This window comes from Aethalodelphis obliquidens, unplaced genomic scaffold (genome assembly GCF_003676395.1).
Source record: "Aethalodelphis obliquidens isolate GAN/ISIS:26980383/991018 unplaced genomic scaffold, ASM367639v1 scaffold30, whole genome shotgun sequence".
NCBI classification, from domain to species: Eukaryota; Metazoa; Chordata; class Mammalia; order Artiodactyla; family Delphinidae; genus Aethalodelphis; species Aethalodelphis obliquidens.
In genome coordinates, this window is record NW_020837974.1 from 12,779,330 (window position 1) to 12,797,591 (window position 18,262).

Sequence of the window (18,262 nt, forward strand, 5' to 3'; positions counted from 1 at the left end):
CCGGAGGCCCCGCCGCAGCCCGCGCCGCCTCCGCCGCCGCCGGCGCCCCGGCCGCCCCGGCCGCAGTCCCCGGGGCCGCTGCCGCCCCAGGCCCTCCCGCCCGCGCCGGCCCACCCCTCCGCCCAGAGCCTCCCCCAGCCGCTGTCCGCCTACAACAGCAGCAGCCTGAGCCTCAACAGCCTCAGGTGAGCCGCCGGCCCGGCTTTGGTCATCTTCTGATGGACGGGCAGCTGGCGGTGGGAGCGGGGCCCGCGGGGACTGCGGTGTCCTGTTGGAAGCTCGATCGCAGTGTTCTCAGCGAGGCGGGGACGCAAGACAGGGACGGGGCCTGAGGGGCCGGTGGGACAGGGTCTCTTGGGAGCAGGACGGGATGCGTTGGGTGGAGTATGGGTGGTGAGGACGTTGTCAAGAGCTAAATATCTACGGAGGCTCCTGAGAGAGTGAAGGCAGGAAGGGGAAGAAGGTTCAAGGAAGGGAGAGTTGAGTTGAGAGCTCTGTGCCCAGGAGCCCCGCCGGTTCCCCGGTCAGAGGCAGGGAACGGAAAGCCAGGGAGATGGTGCAATGTTGAGAATCTTAAAAGGAAAGCTCTTTGCCACCACAACCACCCCCCCATCACATCTCCCTGCAACTCCAGGGGCAGGAAGATGGGGACCAAGGAGTAATCTGGTTTGAGGAATTTCCACTGTGATTTCCTTCCTCCAGGTGGGTCACAGAGGTAGAGAAGAAACACGCCAGGTTTAGGGAGAGAGAGGTGTTCCCCCCTGGAGATCCAGGCACTCTTCCGTCTTGTCTTTGCCGGAGTACAAAAGAAAGTTTACAAAGCAGCACAAGGAAACCCGCAAAGAAAAGGGGAACAGGGACCCAGGGCGCAGGCCTCAGTGTTGCCCACACTGGCTGGTCCCGGGGGTTGTCATTCTAAGCCCCCGCGCTTGGTGACTTTGGTAGTGTTTTCCTTGTGACTGTGACGGGTGACCGTGGCGGTCAAGAGCCTTGCTCTCTCCTATCTGCAACAGGGGAAGGAAGCTGCCTTGGCAGGGGCCAGGCCCATCTTCTGCCCCCGAGGCCACGTCTGTGGCCTCCAGACCACAGGGGTGACGGGGCACCTGACCCCCTGGCTCCCCCTTCCCTGTGCTTCTTCACAGAAGAGGGAGCAGCTCACCGCGCTTATTGCTTTCCACTGACGTTGCCCTGTCGGAAGTGTGGCTGGTGCAGGATGGGAGGGGGCAGCTGTCTGGACGTGGCGGCGGCTTGGGGCAGCAGCTCCTATTCTGCTGTGTCCGCAGTCGTGGGGGCAGTTTAGAGGAGCTGCGATCTCAGCAGAGGCTCTGCGCGCACAGGGGAGGGTCTGGGAAGAGGAAGGAGCAAGAGAAAAGGTGTTGAATGGCTTTGGGCAGGGACCTAGGGGTTTTTTTAAGAAAATAAATGGCTTACCTCTTTTGTTTTTCATTTCTTTCCTTTTTTTTTTTGGTATTCCAACAGCAGTAGCAGGAGCAGCACCCCAGCGAAGACTCAGCCCGGCCCCCCCCACGCCTCCCACCACCCCTCGGCCTCCCCATTCCCCCTGTCACTGCCCAACCACAGCCCCCTGCACAGCTTCACGCCCACCCTCCAGCCCCCCGCACACTCACATCACCCCAATATGTTTGCCCCTCCCACTGCCTTGCCTCCTCCACCACCTCTGACATCAGGGAGTCTGCAGGTGCCCGGACACCCGGCCGGGGGCACTTACTCAGGTAGGATGGACGAGCTGGCCTGGCTTCTTCATGCTCCCACTGTCCCCTCCAGAGGGCCTCGCCTGCTGTCTGTGTTGTCCCTGACGGCTAGGTGTTATCCACTCACGATTTTCTGCTTCACTGTATGTCTTCTTGTGATCTTCCTCCAGCCCTCTGTAGGCTGAGATTCAGCAAAAATACGTACGAACACCCATCCCAACCTGGCATGACAGTGGCCTGGAATCGGACACTGCCAGAGAGACTTTTCTGACCAGGGTCATCCTCTGAGCAGTAAAGCACAGGTTGTCTGGGCCCTGTCACCTGGGCTCCCATTAGCTTGACAGAAAAGCTCTACACATCCCGTGTCTGTTTCAGGCCAGGATCTTAAGTCACATCCTTGTTAGCTGACTAAGGCCTTCTACCGTGGGTGGGAAAGAAGATGTACTTTTTGTGAGCATATGTCCCAGCTTTTTAAGGACACACCTAGTGTTGGATATTGGGTCCTTTTCTCCTCACCTGTATTAATCAGGCCAAGTGGCACAACTCTGGGTTCGTCGTGGCCATGTTCTACCACCGATACAGAGAGCCGTGAAGCAGAGGTTTATGTTGCAAGAGGGCATGAGGGGTCTGTCATGGCATGTTACTGTGTCGACAGCTCACTTTTATTAGTCAGCCAGTCACTGCTCTTAAGCACTTCAATAGGTTCATTTCTTTAACCCTTGAAACGAATCCATAGCACAGGCAATGTTATTGTTCCCGTATGATAGACGAGGAAACCGCGACACAGATGGCTGATTTCCCACACCCAGGGTCACTCAGCCGGCAGTAAAACAGCTGAAACTTGACCTCTGGCCGTTCGGCCTGGACTCTGTCCGTGCACCCCACTGATGGGCCGCCTGTCCCTGAAAGCTGAGACAGAGAACAGTGTGTGTGACTGGGCCTTACCACCCATTGCCTGGTCGGCTGTCCCTTTCCACTGAGGGCCCGGCCGCACCCCGGGCCCATAGCCCTCCGTAGTGAGCTACTTGGATGTCCTGTTCTGAAAGAAATTACCGTCCCAAGGAAAGGTGTCACCCTGTCCGTGTTCTTCTCTTCCAGAGCAAGACATCTTGCGACAGGAACTGAACACACGTTTCTTGGCCTCCCAGAGCGCTGACCGCGGGGCCTCCCTGGGCCCCCCACCCTACCTGCGGACCGAGTTCCACCAGCACCAGCACCAGCACCAGCACACGCACCAGCACACGCACCAGCACACGTTCACGCCCTTCCCCCACGCCCTGCCGCCCGCCGCCATCATGCCGACGCCAGCACCGCCCATGGTGCGTACCCCAGGCAGAAATGTGAGGATAAGTAGAGCACGACTCTCTTTTTACGCAGCACGGTGGGGTTGGACCAGGCCGTCTGGGCACAGGAGATGGGCTGGGGAGCAACAGCTGTTTGGGGGACTCCCTTGACCTTGCTCAGCTCTGCTGGAGAGAAGGGGATGTGCCCTGCTCCAGGCAGCACTGACCCAGGGCCTAAAGTAGGAACTCTTTGCTAGACGGTGATTCCTAGCACTGTGGGTGGAATTTATTCTAGGTGCCCTCAAAACGGTCACATCCAGTGTTGGTAGTTAACTTTAGGGCGCTTTTGTTTTCTTGAGCATCTTGGGGAGTTGCCACCAGATATAAAAATGTCAGTGTTCGGCGCTAGCAAATAAATGCTCGCGGAATCCCGGGAAGTCCGGAAGGGCCGAGGAGGGAGAGAGACATCAGGAGACTTGGATGGCCCTGGGTACCCCTCCCCCAATACCCGCTCTTTCGGAAGGTTTTTTAAACCGGCTTTGATGGAGGTGTTGTATTTCCCGTATTTCATAAGACAGCGCCCCCAGTCTGCTATTGTGCTCTGCCAGCAAGTGGTCAGGGAGCGATGAGCCCTGCACGGTCCGAACTCAGCCTTGTGGTAAGAGGGACCACTGGCAGTGACACGATCTGGGCCTTGCCTGGGGACTAGCGCATGCCGGGAGGACCAGTTAGGGTTGTTTTTTAACTTAGGAGCTGTAAGGAATAGTAGGATACTAACTATTCTGAGATAGATGCCTGTCCATAACAGTGACTATTAGAGTGTTTTACTTATTTAATTTTTAATATTTCAGGAAATACTTGATTTTAAGGCAATTAATATACGCATTGTGAGGATAGATTTGAATTCCGTGATTCACCAAACTTTGCATCCTCTCCTCCCTCCCTCTCCCCCATTTTGTTCAACTTAATTTTTTTAAATATATATTTCAAAGTTTATTTTATAAACTTTATTTAGGAGAATATTAGAGGTAAGGCCTTGGGACCAAAAATTTTTTCCTGTGATAAATCCTGTATCTATTTTCTGGATGAACCGTACTTCTCAACAGTTATTTAGGGAAGGAGCTTATACCAGTCTGAGTGAGCTGTTTCACAAAATGAGTTAAATCTAACTGAGGGGAGTTACAGCCCAGGATGATGACATTACTTAGAAGAAATAATGGTATTTTCTCTTTTCTGCTCAAAAGAAAGGTTCTAAGACCTAGCCCAAATTGCCTTGTATTTGGGGGTAATACATTTCAGAAAACAGCTGAATGTACAGTTCTGCCAAAGTGAAGATGAAAACGGAGGGAATTCTCTGGATAAATCAGATGCAACGCTCACTTCTCTCTGATTTATCTGAACAATTGCCTCTTCTCTCCAGTTCAGGTGTTTGGTGCGCGCCAGTCTCCAAATACAGCCTAGAAAGCAAGCCGCTCCTGTGTGGCCAACCTAAATGCACTGAATGGGTTTTCACTTTGATTTTGCGTTCCTGTTGATTTCTCGTCAGAGTGACTCGAGCTCAGAACGGTTTCATATACAGTGAGGTTACAGAGGCTGATGACAGCCTAACGGCAGAGAAGCTTGCTTCGGGCTACCTCCACTGAAGCAGTGAACAGAAATGTAGATTCTTTAAGTAACTAGCTTTTGCTTTGATCCCTTTACAGTTTGACAAATACCCAACAAAAGTTGACCCATTCTACCGGCACAGTGTGAGTCTTGTTACCATGCTACCCATTTAATGTAACTGCTTTTCCATTTTTGTGCTCTCACCACAGATCAGTAAATGACTAGCAGCCTTCCTTAATCATCTTTGCGAGAATTCCCATTGCTCCTCGTCACTTTGGATGCTTGCTTTTTGTGACGTTTGCTTTTGGTAAAGATGCAGTATCATCTTCTGAATCAAAAGGTCATAAGCACTCCTAACACTTTAAAGCGAAGGTGGACTTCACTGGCAGCCAGGCCTCTGTCCTGCAAAGTGGGGCGCCCGCAGTTAAACCCTTAGAGTTTCAGGAGAGTCTGAAATCAGATTGCAGTCTTCGGTCGAAATGTCCTTAACACAGAATTCCTGGAATTCATCTTCGATTATTTCCTCCAAGGAAAGTACCATATCTTTTTGACTCACGACTTCAAACAGCAAATTTTCATTTCTTCTAGACCGACTGTTGATCCCTCTTACACACAGCTGGTATTGTTCTCCTGAGCTCGTTAAAACTGCGACTAAAAATATTATTTAAACAAAAGAAGATCTCAAAACTGAAATGCATGATTTTTTTTCTCTTTAAACTCTTCTTTATTTAAAAAAAAACAAAACTTTTTTTTTTAATTGTTTCATGCAATTTTAAGAGTATGTTCTGGAACTTCAATTGGCAACAACCTAAGTTATATGTTCAGTTAATTACAAGACGTGGGCTTCTTTTATAACAAAAACCTTGAATATCTTACCATGATATTTTGATTATGGAGTGTATACTGCATCATTTTTACCTGAAATTTTGCAAGTTTTCTTTGCTCAGTGGTTTATTTATATTTTTTAAATGAAACCAGAAAGAAGGAAGTTTAATAACTGCCTGTAGCCATGTTGATTCACCGTATTAAACTCTTCTTGCTTTGAGTTTTGGATAGTGTTACCTTACTGTTCAAACAGAAATGCTACTTAATAGATCAGCCAAGCCTGTGAACTCATTCATGCTTTGAACTAGATAATTAGACCCTGTGTTAGTCCTAAGCTGAGAAGTGAGCTGAGAAGTCAGGACTAGACAATATTAGAAATCAAATGAGAATTACTTACGGAGAGACATTCAGAAATGGCTTGAGGAGAGCCTCTTCAGAAAGGGATGAGGAAGGTGTACCTGAGCACCTGGGCCCCCCAAGTTCTTCAGCACTGTTCTGCTCAGGACTGTGACACGAAAGCATTTTTCAGATGGACATGCACAATGCAGTAGAGCTGTGGGTTTTCTCTTTGCATGGGTTTCATGAATGGTACCACCCTTAATAATCACCAGATTTCTGCCCTTTGTCTATACTTGCCAAGTTCAGTTAAGGACCAGCTAACAAAATCATTCTCAGAGAAAGTTTAGCTGCTCTGCTGGCAGCTCAGTTTACTTCCTAGGACCTCATGCAGTGTCTTTTCATATACATATTCCACAGAGAATCCTAGATTTAAGATGAAGAATAAGTCTGCAAGCCTGAATTTTTGGAAGGTTCATTACAAGGTTTTATTACTTAGGTAATTCAGATTTTTAGTCAGGAGATGGAGTAGTCAGCTATATTCGAAGAGGCTCAGTAATGGACTAGAGCAAAATGAAAATGGTGAGAACACCCAATTTTTTAATTGAAAACATTAAAGGAAAAAATACCCACCTGGAGGCAGAGTAATAGGAATTTGAGTGCATTTTAGTGTGATGTATTTAATTACTCTGCTTCATACAGTGTACTGGGGGAGAGTTATTTCATATTATTAGTTATAGTGGATAATATATAAAGTACTTAGTCTCCCCTGCTTTGGGGATTGGGATGTTATAAGGGGAATTAAGATACAATGCACTCAAGTATCTAAAACACAATTTTAGACTTAAAATTAGTTTAAATGAGGGCGCTTGGTTTGCAGTCACTGTTTAAGTGGATTTAGTTCAATATCAATGAGTCTGAAAAACTTTGCTGCATCATTGGATGGGAGCAAAATGAAATAAAGACCAACGGAAAAAGTATGTGCTCTGAAAACAGGATTGTGAAATGTGGATTTCAGCCGTTACCTAGAAGTAGCTCACATAAATGCATTATTAGGAAAAGCTTGAATTATTATTGTACTTTTGACATATTGTGCAACCATAAGGGTGGGACATTACTAAAACATCTATATGGTGGTTTTTTCAAAGTAAACGGAACCAGAGTGATAAAATCTCAGAAACTGTAAATTTTTAAGAGGAGGAAAAGATGTGTCTGCATTGTCTTCAGTACTGCTGTATATTTCTCTCCTCCATTGTGTCCTCTGTAAACTGTCAATTCAAGAAAATTCGCATTGTTAATTCAGAATCATTCTTCTCCCTCCCCACTAAGTGGTCAGACTGACATGTCAAGGGACTGGCTTGAATAGCCTTCAGTGAGCTTATCCATCTTATAGAAAAATGGGTGGCTCTGTGGAAAGTATACTGAGTCATTTTATTTTCCCCTTCCACAAATATTTGTCATCATTTTAGACAATTAAGTTGTCCTCTGGAACTGCCACTTACCAGAACAACCTAATGAAGCAAGGATTGTGAATATTTTCTCATTTCCTCAAAACTATTAAAAGTCTAAAAGTACTAATTGAGTTTTAATGGTTTAAAATCCTGGAATCCATAAAGACTTGCTTCTTTTTTCTTCCTTTTTTTTTTTTTTCTTTTTCTTTTTCTAATTAACTTGTCATTTTCTGGGCATCTTGTTTGGCTCAGCACCCCCTCCTGTTTTTGATATGCATTAAAATCTCCAACCCTTTAGGACTTCTATCCGATTTAACAATTAATAATTAGAAAAGCTCCCTTTCTAATGATGTCCTCATCTGGGACATCATTTGTTGGCTGATTGATTCTGAACTACTTTTAACTTTTCAAGTTAAGTATTCATGGCACATCTGGTGTGATCATTTCATTGTGGCTTCTTGACTAATAGCATCAAACTGAGATTACTTGGCTTGCTAATGTTGATGTCTTTCTGTGGGAAGGGAATTGGAACATATCATTTGCCTCCTACTGAAATCTTGTCTTCCCCCCTTCTCCATCTTTGGCCACAGCTCTTCCATTCTTACCCTCCTGCTGTATCGGGCATCCCCCCTATGATTCCGCCCACTGGCCCTTTTGGTTCACTGCAAGGAGCATTTCAGCCGAAGGTAAGAAACTACATCGAAAACACACCTGCGTACTTGTAAGTGGAGCCTGGGGCTGGGGCTAGGCAGGTAGCTTCCCGTCCTCTTACCTGCCAGGGACTCATTTTTCCATCCAAATTGACCATCAGTATTAGAGTGTGAATATTTTCTCCTAGTCCATTTAGGTTTAAAACTCAGCCAGAATTTAATTTTTAACCTGTGCTACCCATGTCGTCTCAGTTGAACTAGGATTTCTTGTGCTCTGTAAAATATACAGGGAAAAAATATATATATATATACACATATATATATATATATATATATATTTCCCCCCCAACCCCCACCCTACCAAGATTGTGGACATAAGCTTCTGGTCAGGAATTGTATGGAATGTCGGATAAGCCTCCCACCCCGCTGTCAGGGTCACACTTCCCGAGGTCAAGACTACCATCCTCCTGTGAGATGAAGTAGCCTTTCACCCTTTATGATAACTGAATTCTTTTCTACCTAGCCAGAGATACGCTCCTCCACTTGGGCTAGAGTTATCTCCGAGGGCCAAAATTAAGGCGTTAACTCTCAGAACACTCTACCTTTTTGTGACTTTACATCTACCACGGCCGATACTTGATTCTCATGCCAAAACAGCGAAATGTATTTCTCACGTTAGCAACCATTCTCAGATTGTAAAGTAGGAAATTGCGCTGTGTGATTTTGGTTTTCTTTTATTCCCGTCTCATTTCAAAGCTAAAACACAAATTTTGGGCCAGAGTCTCCCAGGATGAGCACATGATATACTAACAAAGGCATGCTGCCCTAAAATTAGAAAAGAGGAAAAAATTAAGCATTGGGGGTGGGATGGCCACACCTTAGAAATCACAGGGACCTGCATGGAATCGCAGCTCCTGTGCCCAGTTAGACCTCCTCAGGCCTTGAGGATGGCCGGTCTCAACACCTCCTATCTGGGGATAAAATGATGGTGGTTTTTAAACTCCTTCTGCCATCAGCTCTTTACTACCCTCTCAGACCCTGGTCTGTCCCCTCTAGGTTGCAGGAAATCTCTGGTGCATCCCCAACCAGACTGGTAGGTCACTTAATAAATTAGTCTATTTCCCTCACTCACGATTATCCAATCACACAGAAAACTACATCTGGGCAAGGAAGTGTCTCTCCTGGTGTTGAAATAGGCCTTTCCAGGCTATCTTACTGATTGAATATGTAGATTGCAGTTCATTAGCGGAGTTCTTCATATGTATGCAAATCAGGCTGTTAACAACTCCAGCTTAATTGTTAGCTGTACAGCAGCTGATTGCTTTTCTTTCTTCCATTCTTTCTTTTCCCCCCTGCCCCCTTCTCCTTGTAGGCGAGCTTGGTGCCTAGACTCAGCAGGCTCTTTTTTCCACACGAGTCAACTTCCTGGTGTGAAGGGATTCATAGAAGTTGTGGTTTCTTAAATCAAATACCTAGTGAAAAATATTCTAAATCCTCTACCCACTAGAAAGTAGTGCCTTGTGCCTCCAGTGGGCTTTTCGTTGTTGTTGTTAATTCAAAGGACAAAAGCCTACAGATAAGGTTGTTATCATTAATGATATTTAAGAATGGTGTTGGGAATGGGAAGGATGGCGCAGAATTACTTTAGAAATCACTTAACAGTAGGTCTGTGTGGTCCCCAAATTAGGTTCTCTTGTCCCATTCCCACCACTGCTAATGAGTAATTACTGAGTGTAATTCCTTGTTACCGTCTGCCAGTTAAAATTGAGAGTTAGCTTAATGTCTGTAAAACACGTTCAGTTATTCTGATGGGAAGCACCTGATAGAGCAGATTATAATGTTCACTTAAGCATTTCTTGGAAGGTTTGGTGATAAAGCAAAAAACCCACAATGACAGGGCTGTCAGGAACTCAGTAGAAGATGGATTTCAGGGGCAGGCTTGTACGTACGTCTCGCCTCTCTCTGCCTGGAGATGCCATTGCTGGAGAGGACAGGCTCTGGTCAGGGTCCCCTGGGGAAACAGGGAGCGGGGTCCTCACGAAGAGCATATGTGGTCACGGAGGAAAATGGATCCGTTAACTCCTGTATTCCAGAAAGAACCAAACAAAAAAGGGACGTTTGAACTCTGTCATTTAGAACGAAAGGAAGACCTTGCTTTCGTGTCCCGTGTTATATGCTTCCTAAGCTGTGGTCTAATTAATTTGTAGACGTCCAACCCGATCGATGTTGCTGCCCGACCTGGGACGGTCCCACATACTCTTCTCCAGAAGGACCCGAGGGTAAGTGCAAGGTCAGGCTGGGTCTCAGGTAACACAGAAGATGGCATCTCCCCAGGACAGCCAGCCCAGGCCTCACACCTTCCTCAGCCCAGCCGAACAGCTGCTGCCTTAGCTCTTCCTTCTAGTTTGTGGGAGATGCTAGTTACTCTTAGAAAACAGGATCTCCCTTGAGGCCGCATGACACCAGGGCAATGACTTACCACGGGACAGAGGGAGAGCTTATGGTCTAAGCCCAGGAGTCCGACACTCTGAGCTTGCGTAGTTTCCACTCAACCAGCCTTCTCTGTCTCCATCTCCTGAAATTTCTCTCACATGCCAAAGAAACAGCTGTAAAATGTTTTGAATGGAAAGGCGCTACGCGCTTTTCTTCCTGGAGCTCGTTGTACCACACAGCTCTTCCGGCCACTCTACTTGTAATGTGGTATGGACCCTTCTGTCCGTACCACATGGACAAAAGGGTCCATACCACATTACATTACATTATCTGGAGCTAAATAAAATATCCATTATAATTTGGTTGTGTTATTTATTCATAACGCAGACCAACTCTCAAAAAGAATTTGAAGTTACACAGTAGATATAATCTTGTCTCACTGATTGTTATTCATCTTCATAGTAAATGGGGAAAAAAAATGATTACCTTTTACAATATTGTCTTTTTCCCTGGATAACGGCAGTCGGAAATTGATAACCAGATTAGGTAGATGTGTCAAATGACTCAACTGTGTAAGTATTTCTATGGTGTTTAGTGAACTTCTTTAAAACGTCTTATACCTCTAAGTGATGCACAGTCATCAGATTAAGGATAATTATTAAAGATAGCCTATTTCTACTGTGTGTCTGGAAAGGACACTTCTCCTTAATTATCATTAGTATCCAGTCTTTCAAGTCCATGGTCTGAAGGCCCTTCTCCCTTAGACCCATGCAGTGAGGTTTGGAAGGGCTGCTCTAAGACAGTGAAACTCCTGAGATGTGTAATGGGAGCAAATTGTGTTGCCAGAGGGCAAATCACTATTGATTAAACTTGTCCGGGGGGCTTGTCAGCGTAGATGTACCAAGGCTTGTGAGGTGGGGGAGGGGCGCTTGGCACTTTTGATAGTGTGAAAATGGGTTAATTATTCTCTAAAAGGGCTTCATTTAAAAGTAAAATTCTAACATTTTAATTTCCCCTCCTAATGAAGCACTACAAATTTGTTAATTAGAGCAATTGTTTGAGTGACAGGCATGTAACCAAGTTGTCATTTTCTCTTCACAGTTGACAGATCCTTTCAGACCTATGTTAAGGGTAAGCAAGCTTCTTCTAGAACTGTTTTGCAACCTCTGTTTGACTCCCGGAGGGTTAAAAATACAATTACAAGGAAACAAGCCACAGAAACACTGGAGTAAAATGTTGGAACGACAGTGGTCAGGTTTTTCAGAGAGTGCGATTGAAAACGGCCTAAGTGGTTTTGCTTTGAGCATTGGAGGATGCCAGGCCATGGAGATAAAGCGAACAGATAAAATTCAACTGAGTCAGATTCTCTTGTTAGTTCTGGCAAAAGGTTTGACTTGTGGAAAACTTAAGGGAAAGACTTAGGCTGAAATTAGGATTCCACTGAGCTCTACCGTTTCTCTTGCACCTAGAAAATACATATCCGGCTCTATTTATTTTGGCTGGTGGCTGCCTCTTTCTGCACTAAGTGATGTTGACTTGTCACAGCCATTCGACCTTTTCCTCTGGTGCAGAAAAGAGCTACTAGAAGGGGCTTCCCTGGTGGCGCAGTGGTTGAGAATCCGCCTGCCAATGCAGGCGACATGGGTTCAGGCCCTGGTCCGGGAAGATCCCATGTGCCGCGGAGCAACTAAGCCCGTGTGCCACAGCTACTGAGCCTGCTCTCTAGAGACCGTGAGCCACAACTACTGAGCCCACGTGCCACAACTACTGAAGCCTATGCACCACAACAAAGAGTAGCCCCCTCTCACCACAACTAGAGAAAAGCCTGTACACAGCAACAAAGACCCAATGCAGTCAAAAATAAGTAAATTTATATTTAAAAAAAAAAAAAGAAAAAGAGCTACTAGAAGTATTGGTTTGTCTTGAGAGGCCAGCAAATGTCCTCTGAATAAATGCTGACTTCCTTGGTGTATGTGGGGAGCGGTGAGGGGAGGGGATGATGGATGGTTGGATGGGAGATGGATGGATAGTATATTTCTCTACTTAAACCCTTTCTGGTGCATATAATCAGATAATTCAGTTTCTCCAAAGGGGGAGAAAGGAGGATGGTGTCATCACTTAGGCGATTTCAAATGACCCATAATTTCATTACAAGAGAACTGAACCCAAACTTGGATTTAAGTATATACTTCAGAAGCAGCTCCTTAATAGAGAAACCGGAAGTGTCTGTCCTTCGCCGGTGTAGGAATGGGGCAGTGTTTCTTCTCATCCATCCTGTTGTTATGGAGCTCATGTTCGGAGCTTACGGGTGGATTACGTAGCAGGAATACAAGTGAAGTGGCACGACGTGGTCCCTGCCCCCCCAGGTAGTGAGACAGAGCTCACAGCTACTCCGCAGCTTAGAAAGCAAAGACGTGAACTAGTCTGAGAGACAGGGGTTGATGCCCTCCCAGAGGGCAGGGCAGGCACTCACTCTGTAGAGGCCTAGAGAGGAGAAAGGAGTGAGTTCTCTTCTCTGTTTCTTTTTTCACTTAGAAATGAACCGTGCCACCCAGCACGAATATGGGCAGTTTACTCTTAGTGAAGCACTTGTGGGAACTGGGCTTCAGTAAAAAATGTGGATTTCTTTGTTCCACTTCGGGGGTTTAAAAAAAAAAACAACCCAGTGTTGGGGGAGGTGACACAGGTGCTGTCCCCTCTCTTGCTTTCAAACTGGTTCACGGACATTCACTAATTAGTTCTTCTGAGCAGCAAGTTCGCATTACGGCCTGGCCATGCTTGTGCAGTAGGGCTTCACCCCACCAGGCCTGCCAGCTGGCGCCAGAAAAGAGAGAGACGGGGGGCACAAAGTGGGACTCAGGCTTTGCCACGTTATCCTTGGTAACCAGGGAGGTCCTCCTCAGGGCTGGTTTTCAGAGGAGTAGCTGCCGGCTCGGGCTCCCGTGGCAGGGGAGGTACAGCCCACTGGGGCTCTCTCCGGCCCGGGCACCGGCCTGCTGCTGAGAGGAGGCACTTGGAGGGGACAAAGCATCTCGTTTCGTGGAAAAAGCCTCTGCAGCTAGAATCTGCTGAAAGCTTTGGGGAAGTTGAAGGGGGTTTCTCGGAAAGTCTTCCTTCTGACCACGTTGCTCTTTCTTGTTCCAGAAACCAGGGAAGTGGTGCGCTATGCATGTTCACATTGCCTGGCAGATCTACCACCACCAACAGAAAGTCAAGGTCAGTCTTGCCTTCCTAGCCTTGGGGAGGGGTGCCCACCTGCGGGCGTGTGATCTCCCGATTGAGGAGGCGTTGAAACAGATTCTAAAGTCCCACCGGCAGGCAGGCAGGCAGGGTCAGGTATCTCTTGGAAAAGCTATTTGGCAATCTTGCTGTTAATTAGGGAGATCACCAGCAAATAGCAAAACAGAAGCAAACTGGTAACATCCTGATGTTTTGGGGTTTTTTTTTAAATGATTTTGTCATCTTATTGATCCAAATGGCCTCTATAGATTAAATCCTAAAATAAAGGTTTGGGGAATCTAATTATAGTGACAAGTATTAGTATAGAACATACTTAGTATCTAGGAAGAGCTGTACATGAAAAGTTTTCTTTCTGTAAGAATTGGTACATTCTTTTCCCCCCAACCAGCATTTAGAAAAAAATTTTTTTTCCTCTTCCATTACACTTTATTACAGGGTATTGAATATAGTTCCCTGTGCTATACAGTAGGACCTTGTTATTCTTTCCATTTTATGGCTTTGGAAAAAAAGATCGTTTGTGCCCAATATGTTACTCATTTAGGCCTATATGATGATTCCATTAGCAATTCATATTATTAAAAATTCCTCTTCTAGAAGCGGTATTTGGTTTACAATGACCTATCCCCACTCTCCTTCGTCCTCCCGATGACCAATGCCAGAGGTCAGACTACAGTCAGTGCTTGTCAGAACCGCCGTCTGGCTGGTTACCTTACCTATCCTTGGGAGATCTTTCTTTTTTGTCTGTACTTTCATCATATAGATGAATACATTGCATGTATTCCCAGGGCTTTATGATGCAATAGAAAACAGATAAAGGGCTTCTGCAGACGACCAGATATGACATCACTGGGACCAAACTAACTGACAAGTCCAGATTTTACGGTCTGAGTAACTATACCAATCAAGTAATTCCAGTACACTTCCGCTGGAATCCATATTTTCATGAACAAGCTTTTAGTCCTGACAGCATTCGGGGGCCATCATCAGAATAGAAAAAGAGGGAGGGAGAGCTAGGCATCCCAGAATTTTTTTTTTAACGGTTAAACAATTTTTTAAAAACCTACCTAGCTAGAAATTAAAAAGCCACCCTCAGTGAATGAGGTCACTAAGGTGTCTTGCTTTGGTACCAGATACCTGCTGTTCGTCAGAATATCCCGTCGGTGAGTTTCGCTCACCTTGACGTTAGTGTCAGGCGAGGCTCTATTAGAAACCTATTGGTTTAGCTGCATGAGAAGACGCATGTGCTCTGAAGAGCTACAACTAGATTCTGATGGTTAGTTCAGTTCACTTTTGTTCTGGATGATGTGGTTAGCGGAACGGTGGGTAAATCACGTTCTCCTGGTAACTCGTTTGGTTAAAAGCGATGAAGGATGGCGTAGGTGCCACGTTGGCATCTTCCTTTCCACAAGCGTGTCCCCAGTGACTCAGAGTGAACGTTCATTATCCCAATTCAATTAGGAAGACCTCTTGCACAGGAGATAGCTGTTCATCTTCCCTTTCCGGCAAATTCTTTGTAATCCCCAAGCTCCATTTTGCTTCACGGACCTAAGTTGTGGTTAATGGAACTGTGCTGTGTACCGTGCAGTATTAGCACTAAATAATTCGGCAACCAAATTAAAGGAGGCACTCGAAACGTTTTTATAGATTCATAGTGGACTAGCAGCTTGCTTTGGGCGGTTGGCTATTACTTGATAGTGGGACTTTCATGAGAGAATTCCCTGTAGATTTGAGCAGAAATTGTATGGTCCCCTTTCTCTGTAATGTTCATTTACTCGTTCTTTTAGCCACTCACCAGATACTTCTTGGGAGAGGCCCCTGCTCGCAGGTTCTTACTGCTGCAGGCTCAGGGCATGCCTCTGTCCCGGTGTCTAGTTGCTCAGAGTTCAGTAGTGAGGATTGGTGTGTGTGGAAAAAATGGTGAACGTGTGATCTGCTTCCTGGGGTGTTGCTGCCAGCCTGAAGGTTTCAGGTGGTTTTCATCCTACCTGGGAAGGATGGGTGAGTGGGATTGCAGGATGGTGTAGGGTTCAGTGCTAGGGGATGGCAAACCCCTCTTGTCTCTGACTCCCGCACAAGTTAGATCACATGTCTCCTTGTTGGCGTTACTGTGTGACAGGACAAGGATTTACACGTGGCAGAACATGAGGGGGTTGGAGGGGGAGTGGGGCCAAACGGACAGAGAACATCCGACGAGCCTGAGAGATGGGAAAGGCGAGGTCGGAAACCGGGGAAGGGCCGTGAAGGACTGGGAGGCTGGAGAGCTTGAGAGGAGGGGGCGAGGGGAGGGAGATCCGGAGCCTCGGCCCCAGGCCCAGGTCGGCGCTCATCGGGGGGCGGTGTGAGGCCAATGCCGAGAAGGCTGTTGAGAATTGAGAAGGTGGGGCAGTTTGTAAACCATGCTGCAGGAGAGGCTGCCAGCCTCCAGAGTGAGGCCAGGAGGAGCAACGAGGAGGAAGGTGATGAGCTGGTCCCTACAGCCTCAGAGGAAGCTGAGCTGACAGGTTAGCGCAAGGGCGGATAAACAGATGGCAGCCGATGGCAAGGAATTCACAGCAAGAGACGTTCTGGAAGCTTTACTGGTCTGGCCTGATCTCTTCCTCAGCTAACTGGGAGTGTAGCAGGCACAGTAAAAAAAAAAGCCCCCATTAGTAAAATTAATATCCCTACTTCGTTTGTGTTTCTTTAAATATATGTAACAACGATCGTTTGAAAATTAGCTTGTAGGCATGCAAATATTTCTTTATAACTTTCAGCTACTAATGTACTGTGATCTATTAGAGCATGGCAAAGAGTCATTAAACAATTAATTTACACAGCAGAGTATTCACGCAGAATCCCTAATGAAATGAGCTTTAAAATACTATCATTTAAAAACTTGCTGAAAGGAGCCTTTGCGGCAAATCATAAACGACTTCGGAATGGTGGTGGTTTCAGTAGCTGGGACATGGTTCTGTCCCTCAGACCCCTGTACCCTCAGAGACCGAACCCGAGTTTTGCCCCTTGACATTTCTGCTATGAACGGCGGGCCCTGCCTTTCTGGCATTGGAGGGTGAAATGGTTTGTGGGTTGCTGTGTTCTCACAGCGTTTGTAAACCTGAACCTGACGAGGGCTCAGGGCCCGACTCCCTCGGTCTCAGGCTCCTCCTATTGATGTTTTTCTTCCCTGCTGTTTCTCTTGGGGTGCCATCCTTTCCTCCCCCCTTGCTGCTGTAGAAACAGATGCAGTCAGACCCACACAAGCTGGACTTTGGCCTGAAGCCCGAGTTCCTGAGCCGTCCTCCGGGGCCCAGCCTCTTTGGAGCCATCCACCACCCCCATGACCTGGCACGGCCTTCAACTTTGTTCTCTGCCGCTGGTGAGTTCAGAGGGGCGAGCTGGGAAACGTAGTTCTCAGGTAGCTAGATAAGTTATATCTGAGCTCTGGGCCGCCTGAAAACTGTGACGTACGTCAGTTTGCAAGGCAGTATCACAGCGCATCTCGGGAGATGGGCCCTTCTCCATGGATGTGCCCCCTTCCACGAAAGAAGGGAAGAGACCATCTCTCCGTTCGGGGGCTCATGTTGCTTCGGTTCATTATTTGCTTCTCTATTAAACCACTAACTCACAAGTATGTCAAATGCTCTTGAAAAAGATCTGAGAGCTCGCAAGGGCCAATCGGCAGGAGACAATGCCAGGAATCGTGTGAGGATGCGGCTGCTCTCACTGTCCCCGCCCACAGAGCACTTGGTGGCCTCACACCATGATGCTCGGTCACGCCGTGCGTGAGGGTCTGAGGATAAAGAAATACAATTAAATAGTTGCCGGCGGTGTGGACTGTGACGGGGAGGGTGAATTGGTTGGTTGCAACGATGCAGGAAATTTAGGGGCCAGCGTGTAAAACCCGCAACAGGTCTATTCATCATTAACCTTTGAGAAGACACACTTCCAGGTGCCTCGTGCATGTGCCGGAGTGGGTCCCTGATCATCACTGCATCAGGTAACCCGCCCAGTCCTGCTCCGGGACCGTACAGACAAAGGCAGTGGCCGTCAGGGGCATTAGGTGGACGAGAGCAGCCCTACCAGCATCAAAGATTCCTTAACATTCAGTCTTTTCTAAAATCACCTTCAGCGTACAGTGCCTGGCACATGGGCTCCACTGGGTACAGCTCATTCTGGTGACAGGCGCCATGACTTCCTACCCACCGTGCAGCGTAGAATTTATTCTTCTGGACATAAGTGTTCAGGGGGGTCCCTGTTTCTAGTCCGCCTGCCGCCTTCCCAGGCTTTTTATTCAAGACTCGTTTTTGGTGGACCTGAGGCTCGTCCATTCGGGAAGCGAGGACCACCCGCACTGCAAGCAATCACCATTCTAATGGGCCTCGCCGCCAGAGTAAGGGCGAGGGGCGCTGTCTTGAGGGTAGATGGAATTTGCTAAGGTCTCAGTTCCATCTAGGGATGTGTTTGAAGTCTTCGTTACCGTGGCACCTAGGCTCTCAGACAGGGCTACATGAAGAGCAATTTTTGGAGAGAAAAATAGATTTCTCCCTGGCTTCCATCTGAGCCAAGCAGATGAACTGGCTTCTTTTGCTTCGATAATTCCTGAACTGTGGGGCACCCCTGGGGGCCCTGCGCCGAGCGAAGCTGCGATCCTCGTCGAAGCATTCATTAGCTTGTACTACACGGTGTGCAGCCACATCTTTATTGAGCTGGCAACACTGTTCACACCTAATGAATGTGCTGGGCTGTAT

At 47.1% G+C, this 18,262-nt stretch overlaps 1 protein-coding gene and 1 long non-coding RNA gene across 6 annotated transcripts in view; one reads left to right on the plus strand and one right to left on the minus strand.

The window, feature by feature from the left end:
• Window positions 1-18,262, plus strand: part of AUTS2 (activator of transcription and developmental regulator AUTS2) — a 1,119,937-nt gene that overhangs the window by 1,091,419 nt on the left and 10,256 nt on the right. Inside the window, exons 8-16 of one of the 5 annotated variants that reach the window (XM_027126203.1) lie at window positions 1-185; window positions 1,480-1,733; window positions 2,811-3,031; window positions 4,699-4,743; window positions 7,803-7,898; window positions 10,070-10,141; window positions 11,397-11,426; window positions 13,440-13,511; window positions 16,749-16,890. The exon at window positions 1-185 is cut by the window's left edge and continues 22 nt beyond it. In XM_027126203.1, coding sequence (XP_026982004.1) covers window positions 1-185; window positions 1,480-1,733; window positions 2,811-3,031; window positions 4,699-4,743; window positions 7,803-7,898; window positions 10,070-10,141; window positions 11,397-11,426; window positions 13,440-13,511; window positions 16,749-16,890 — 1,117 coding nt within the window. Of the gene's footprint in view, window positions 186-1,479; window positions 1,734-2,810; window positions 3,053-4,698; window positions 4,744-7,802; window positions 7,899-10,069; window positions 10,142-11,396; window positions 11,427-13,439; window positions 13,512-16,748; window positions 16,891-18,262 lie in introns of all 5 variants that reach the window. The other 4 variants (XM_027126199.1, XM_027126200.1, XM_027126201.1 and 1 more) reach the window with 4 other exon arrangements.
• LOC113630604 (uncharacterized) lies at window positions 6,800-10,085 on the minus strand. Its single transcript, XR_003437044.1, has 3 exons — window positions 9,812-10,085; window positions 7,985-8,136; window positions 6,800-7,029 (listed from the first exon to the last, which is right to left on the minus strand). It is a non-coding gene; the product is annotated as an uncharacterized LOC113630604 (long non-coding RNA).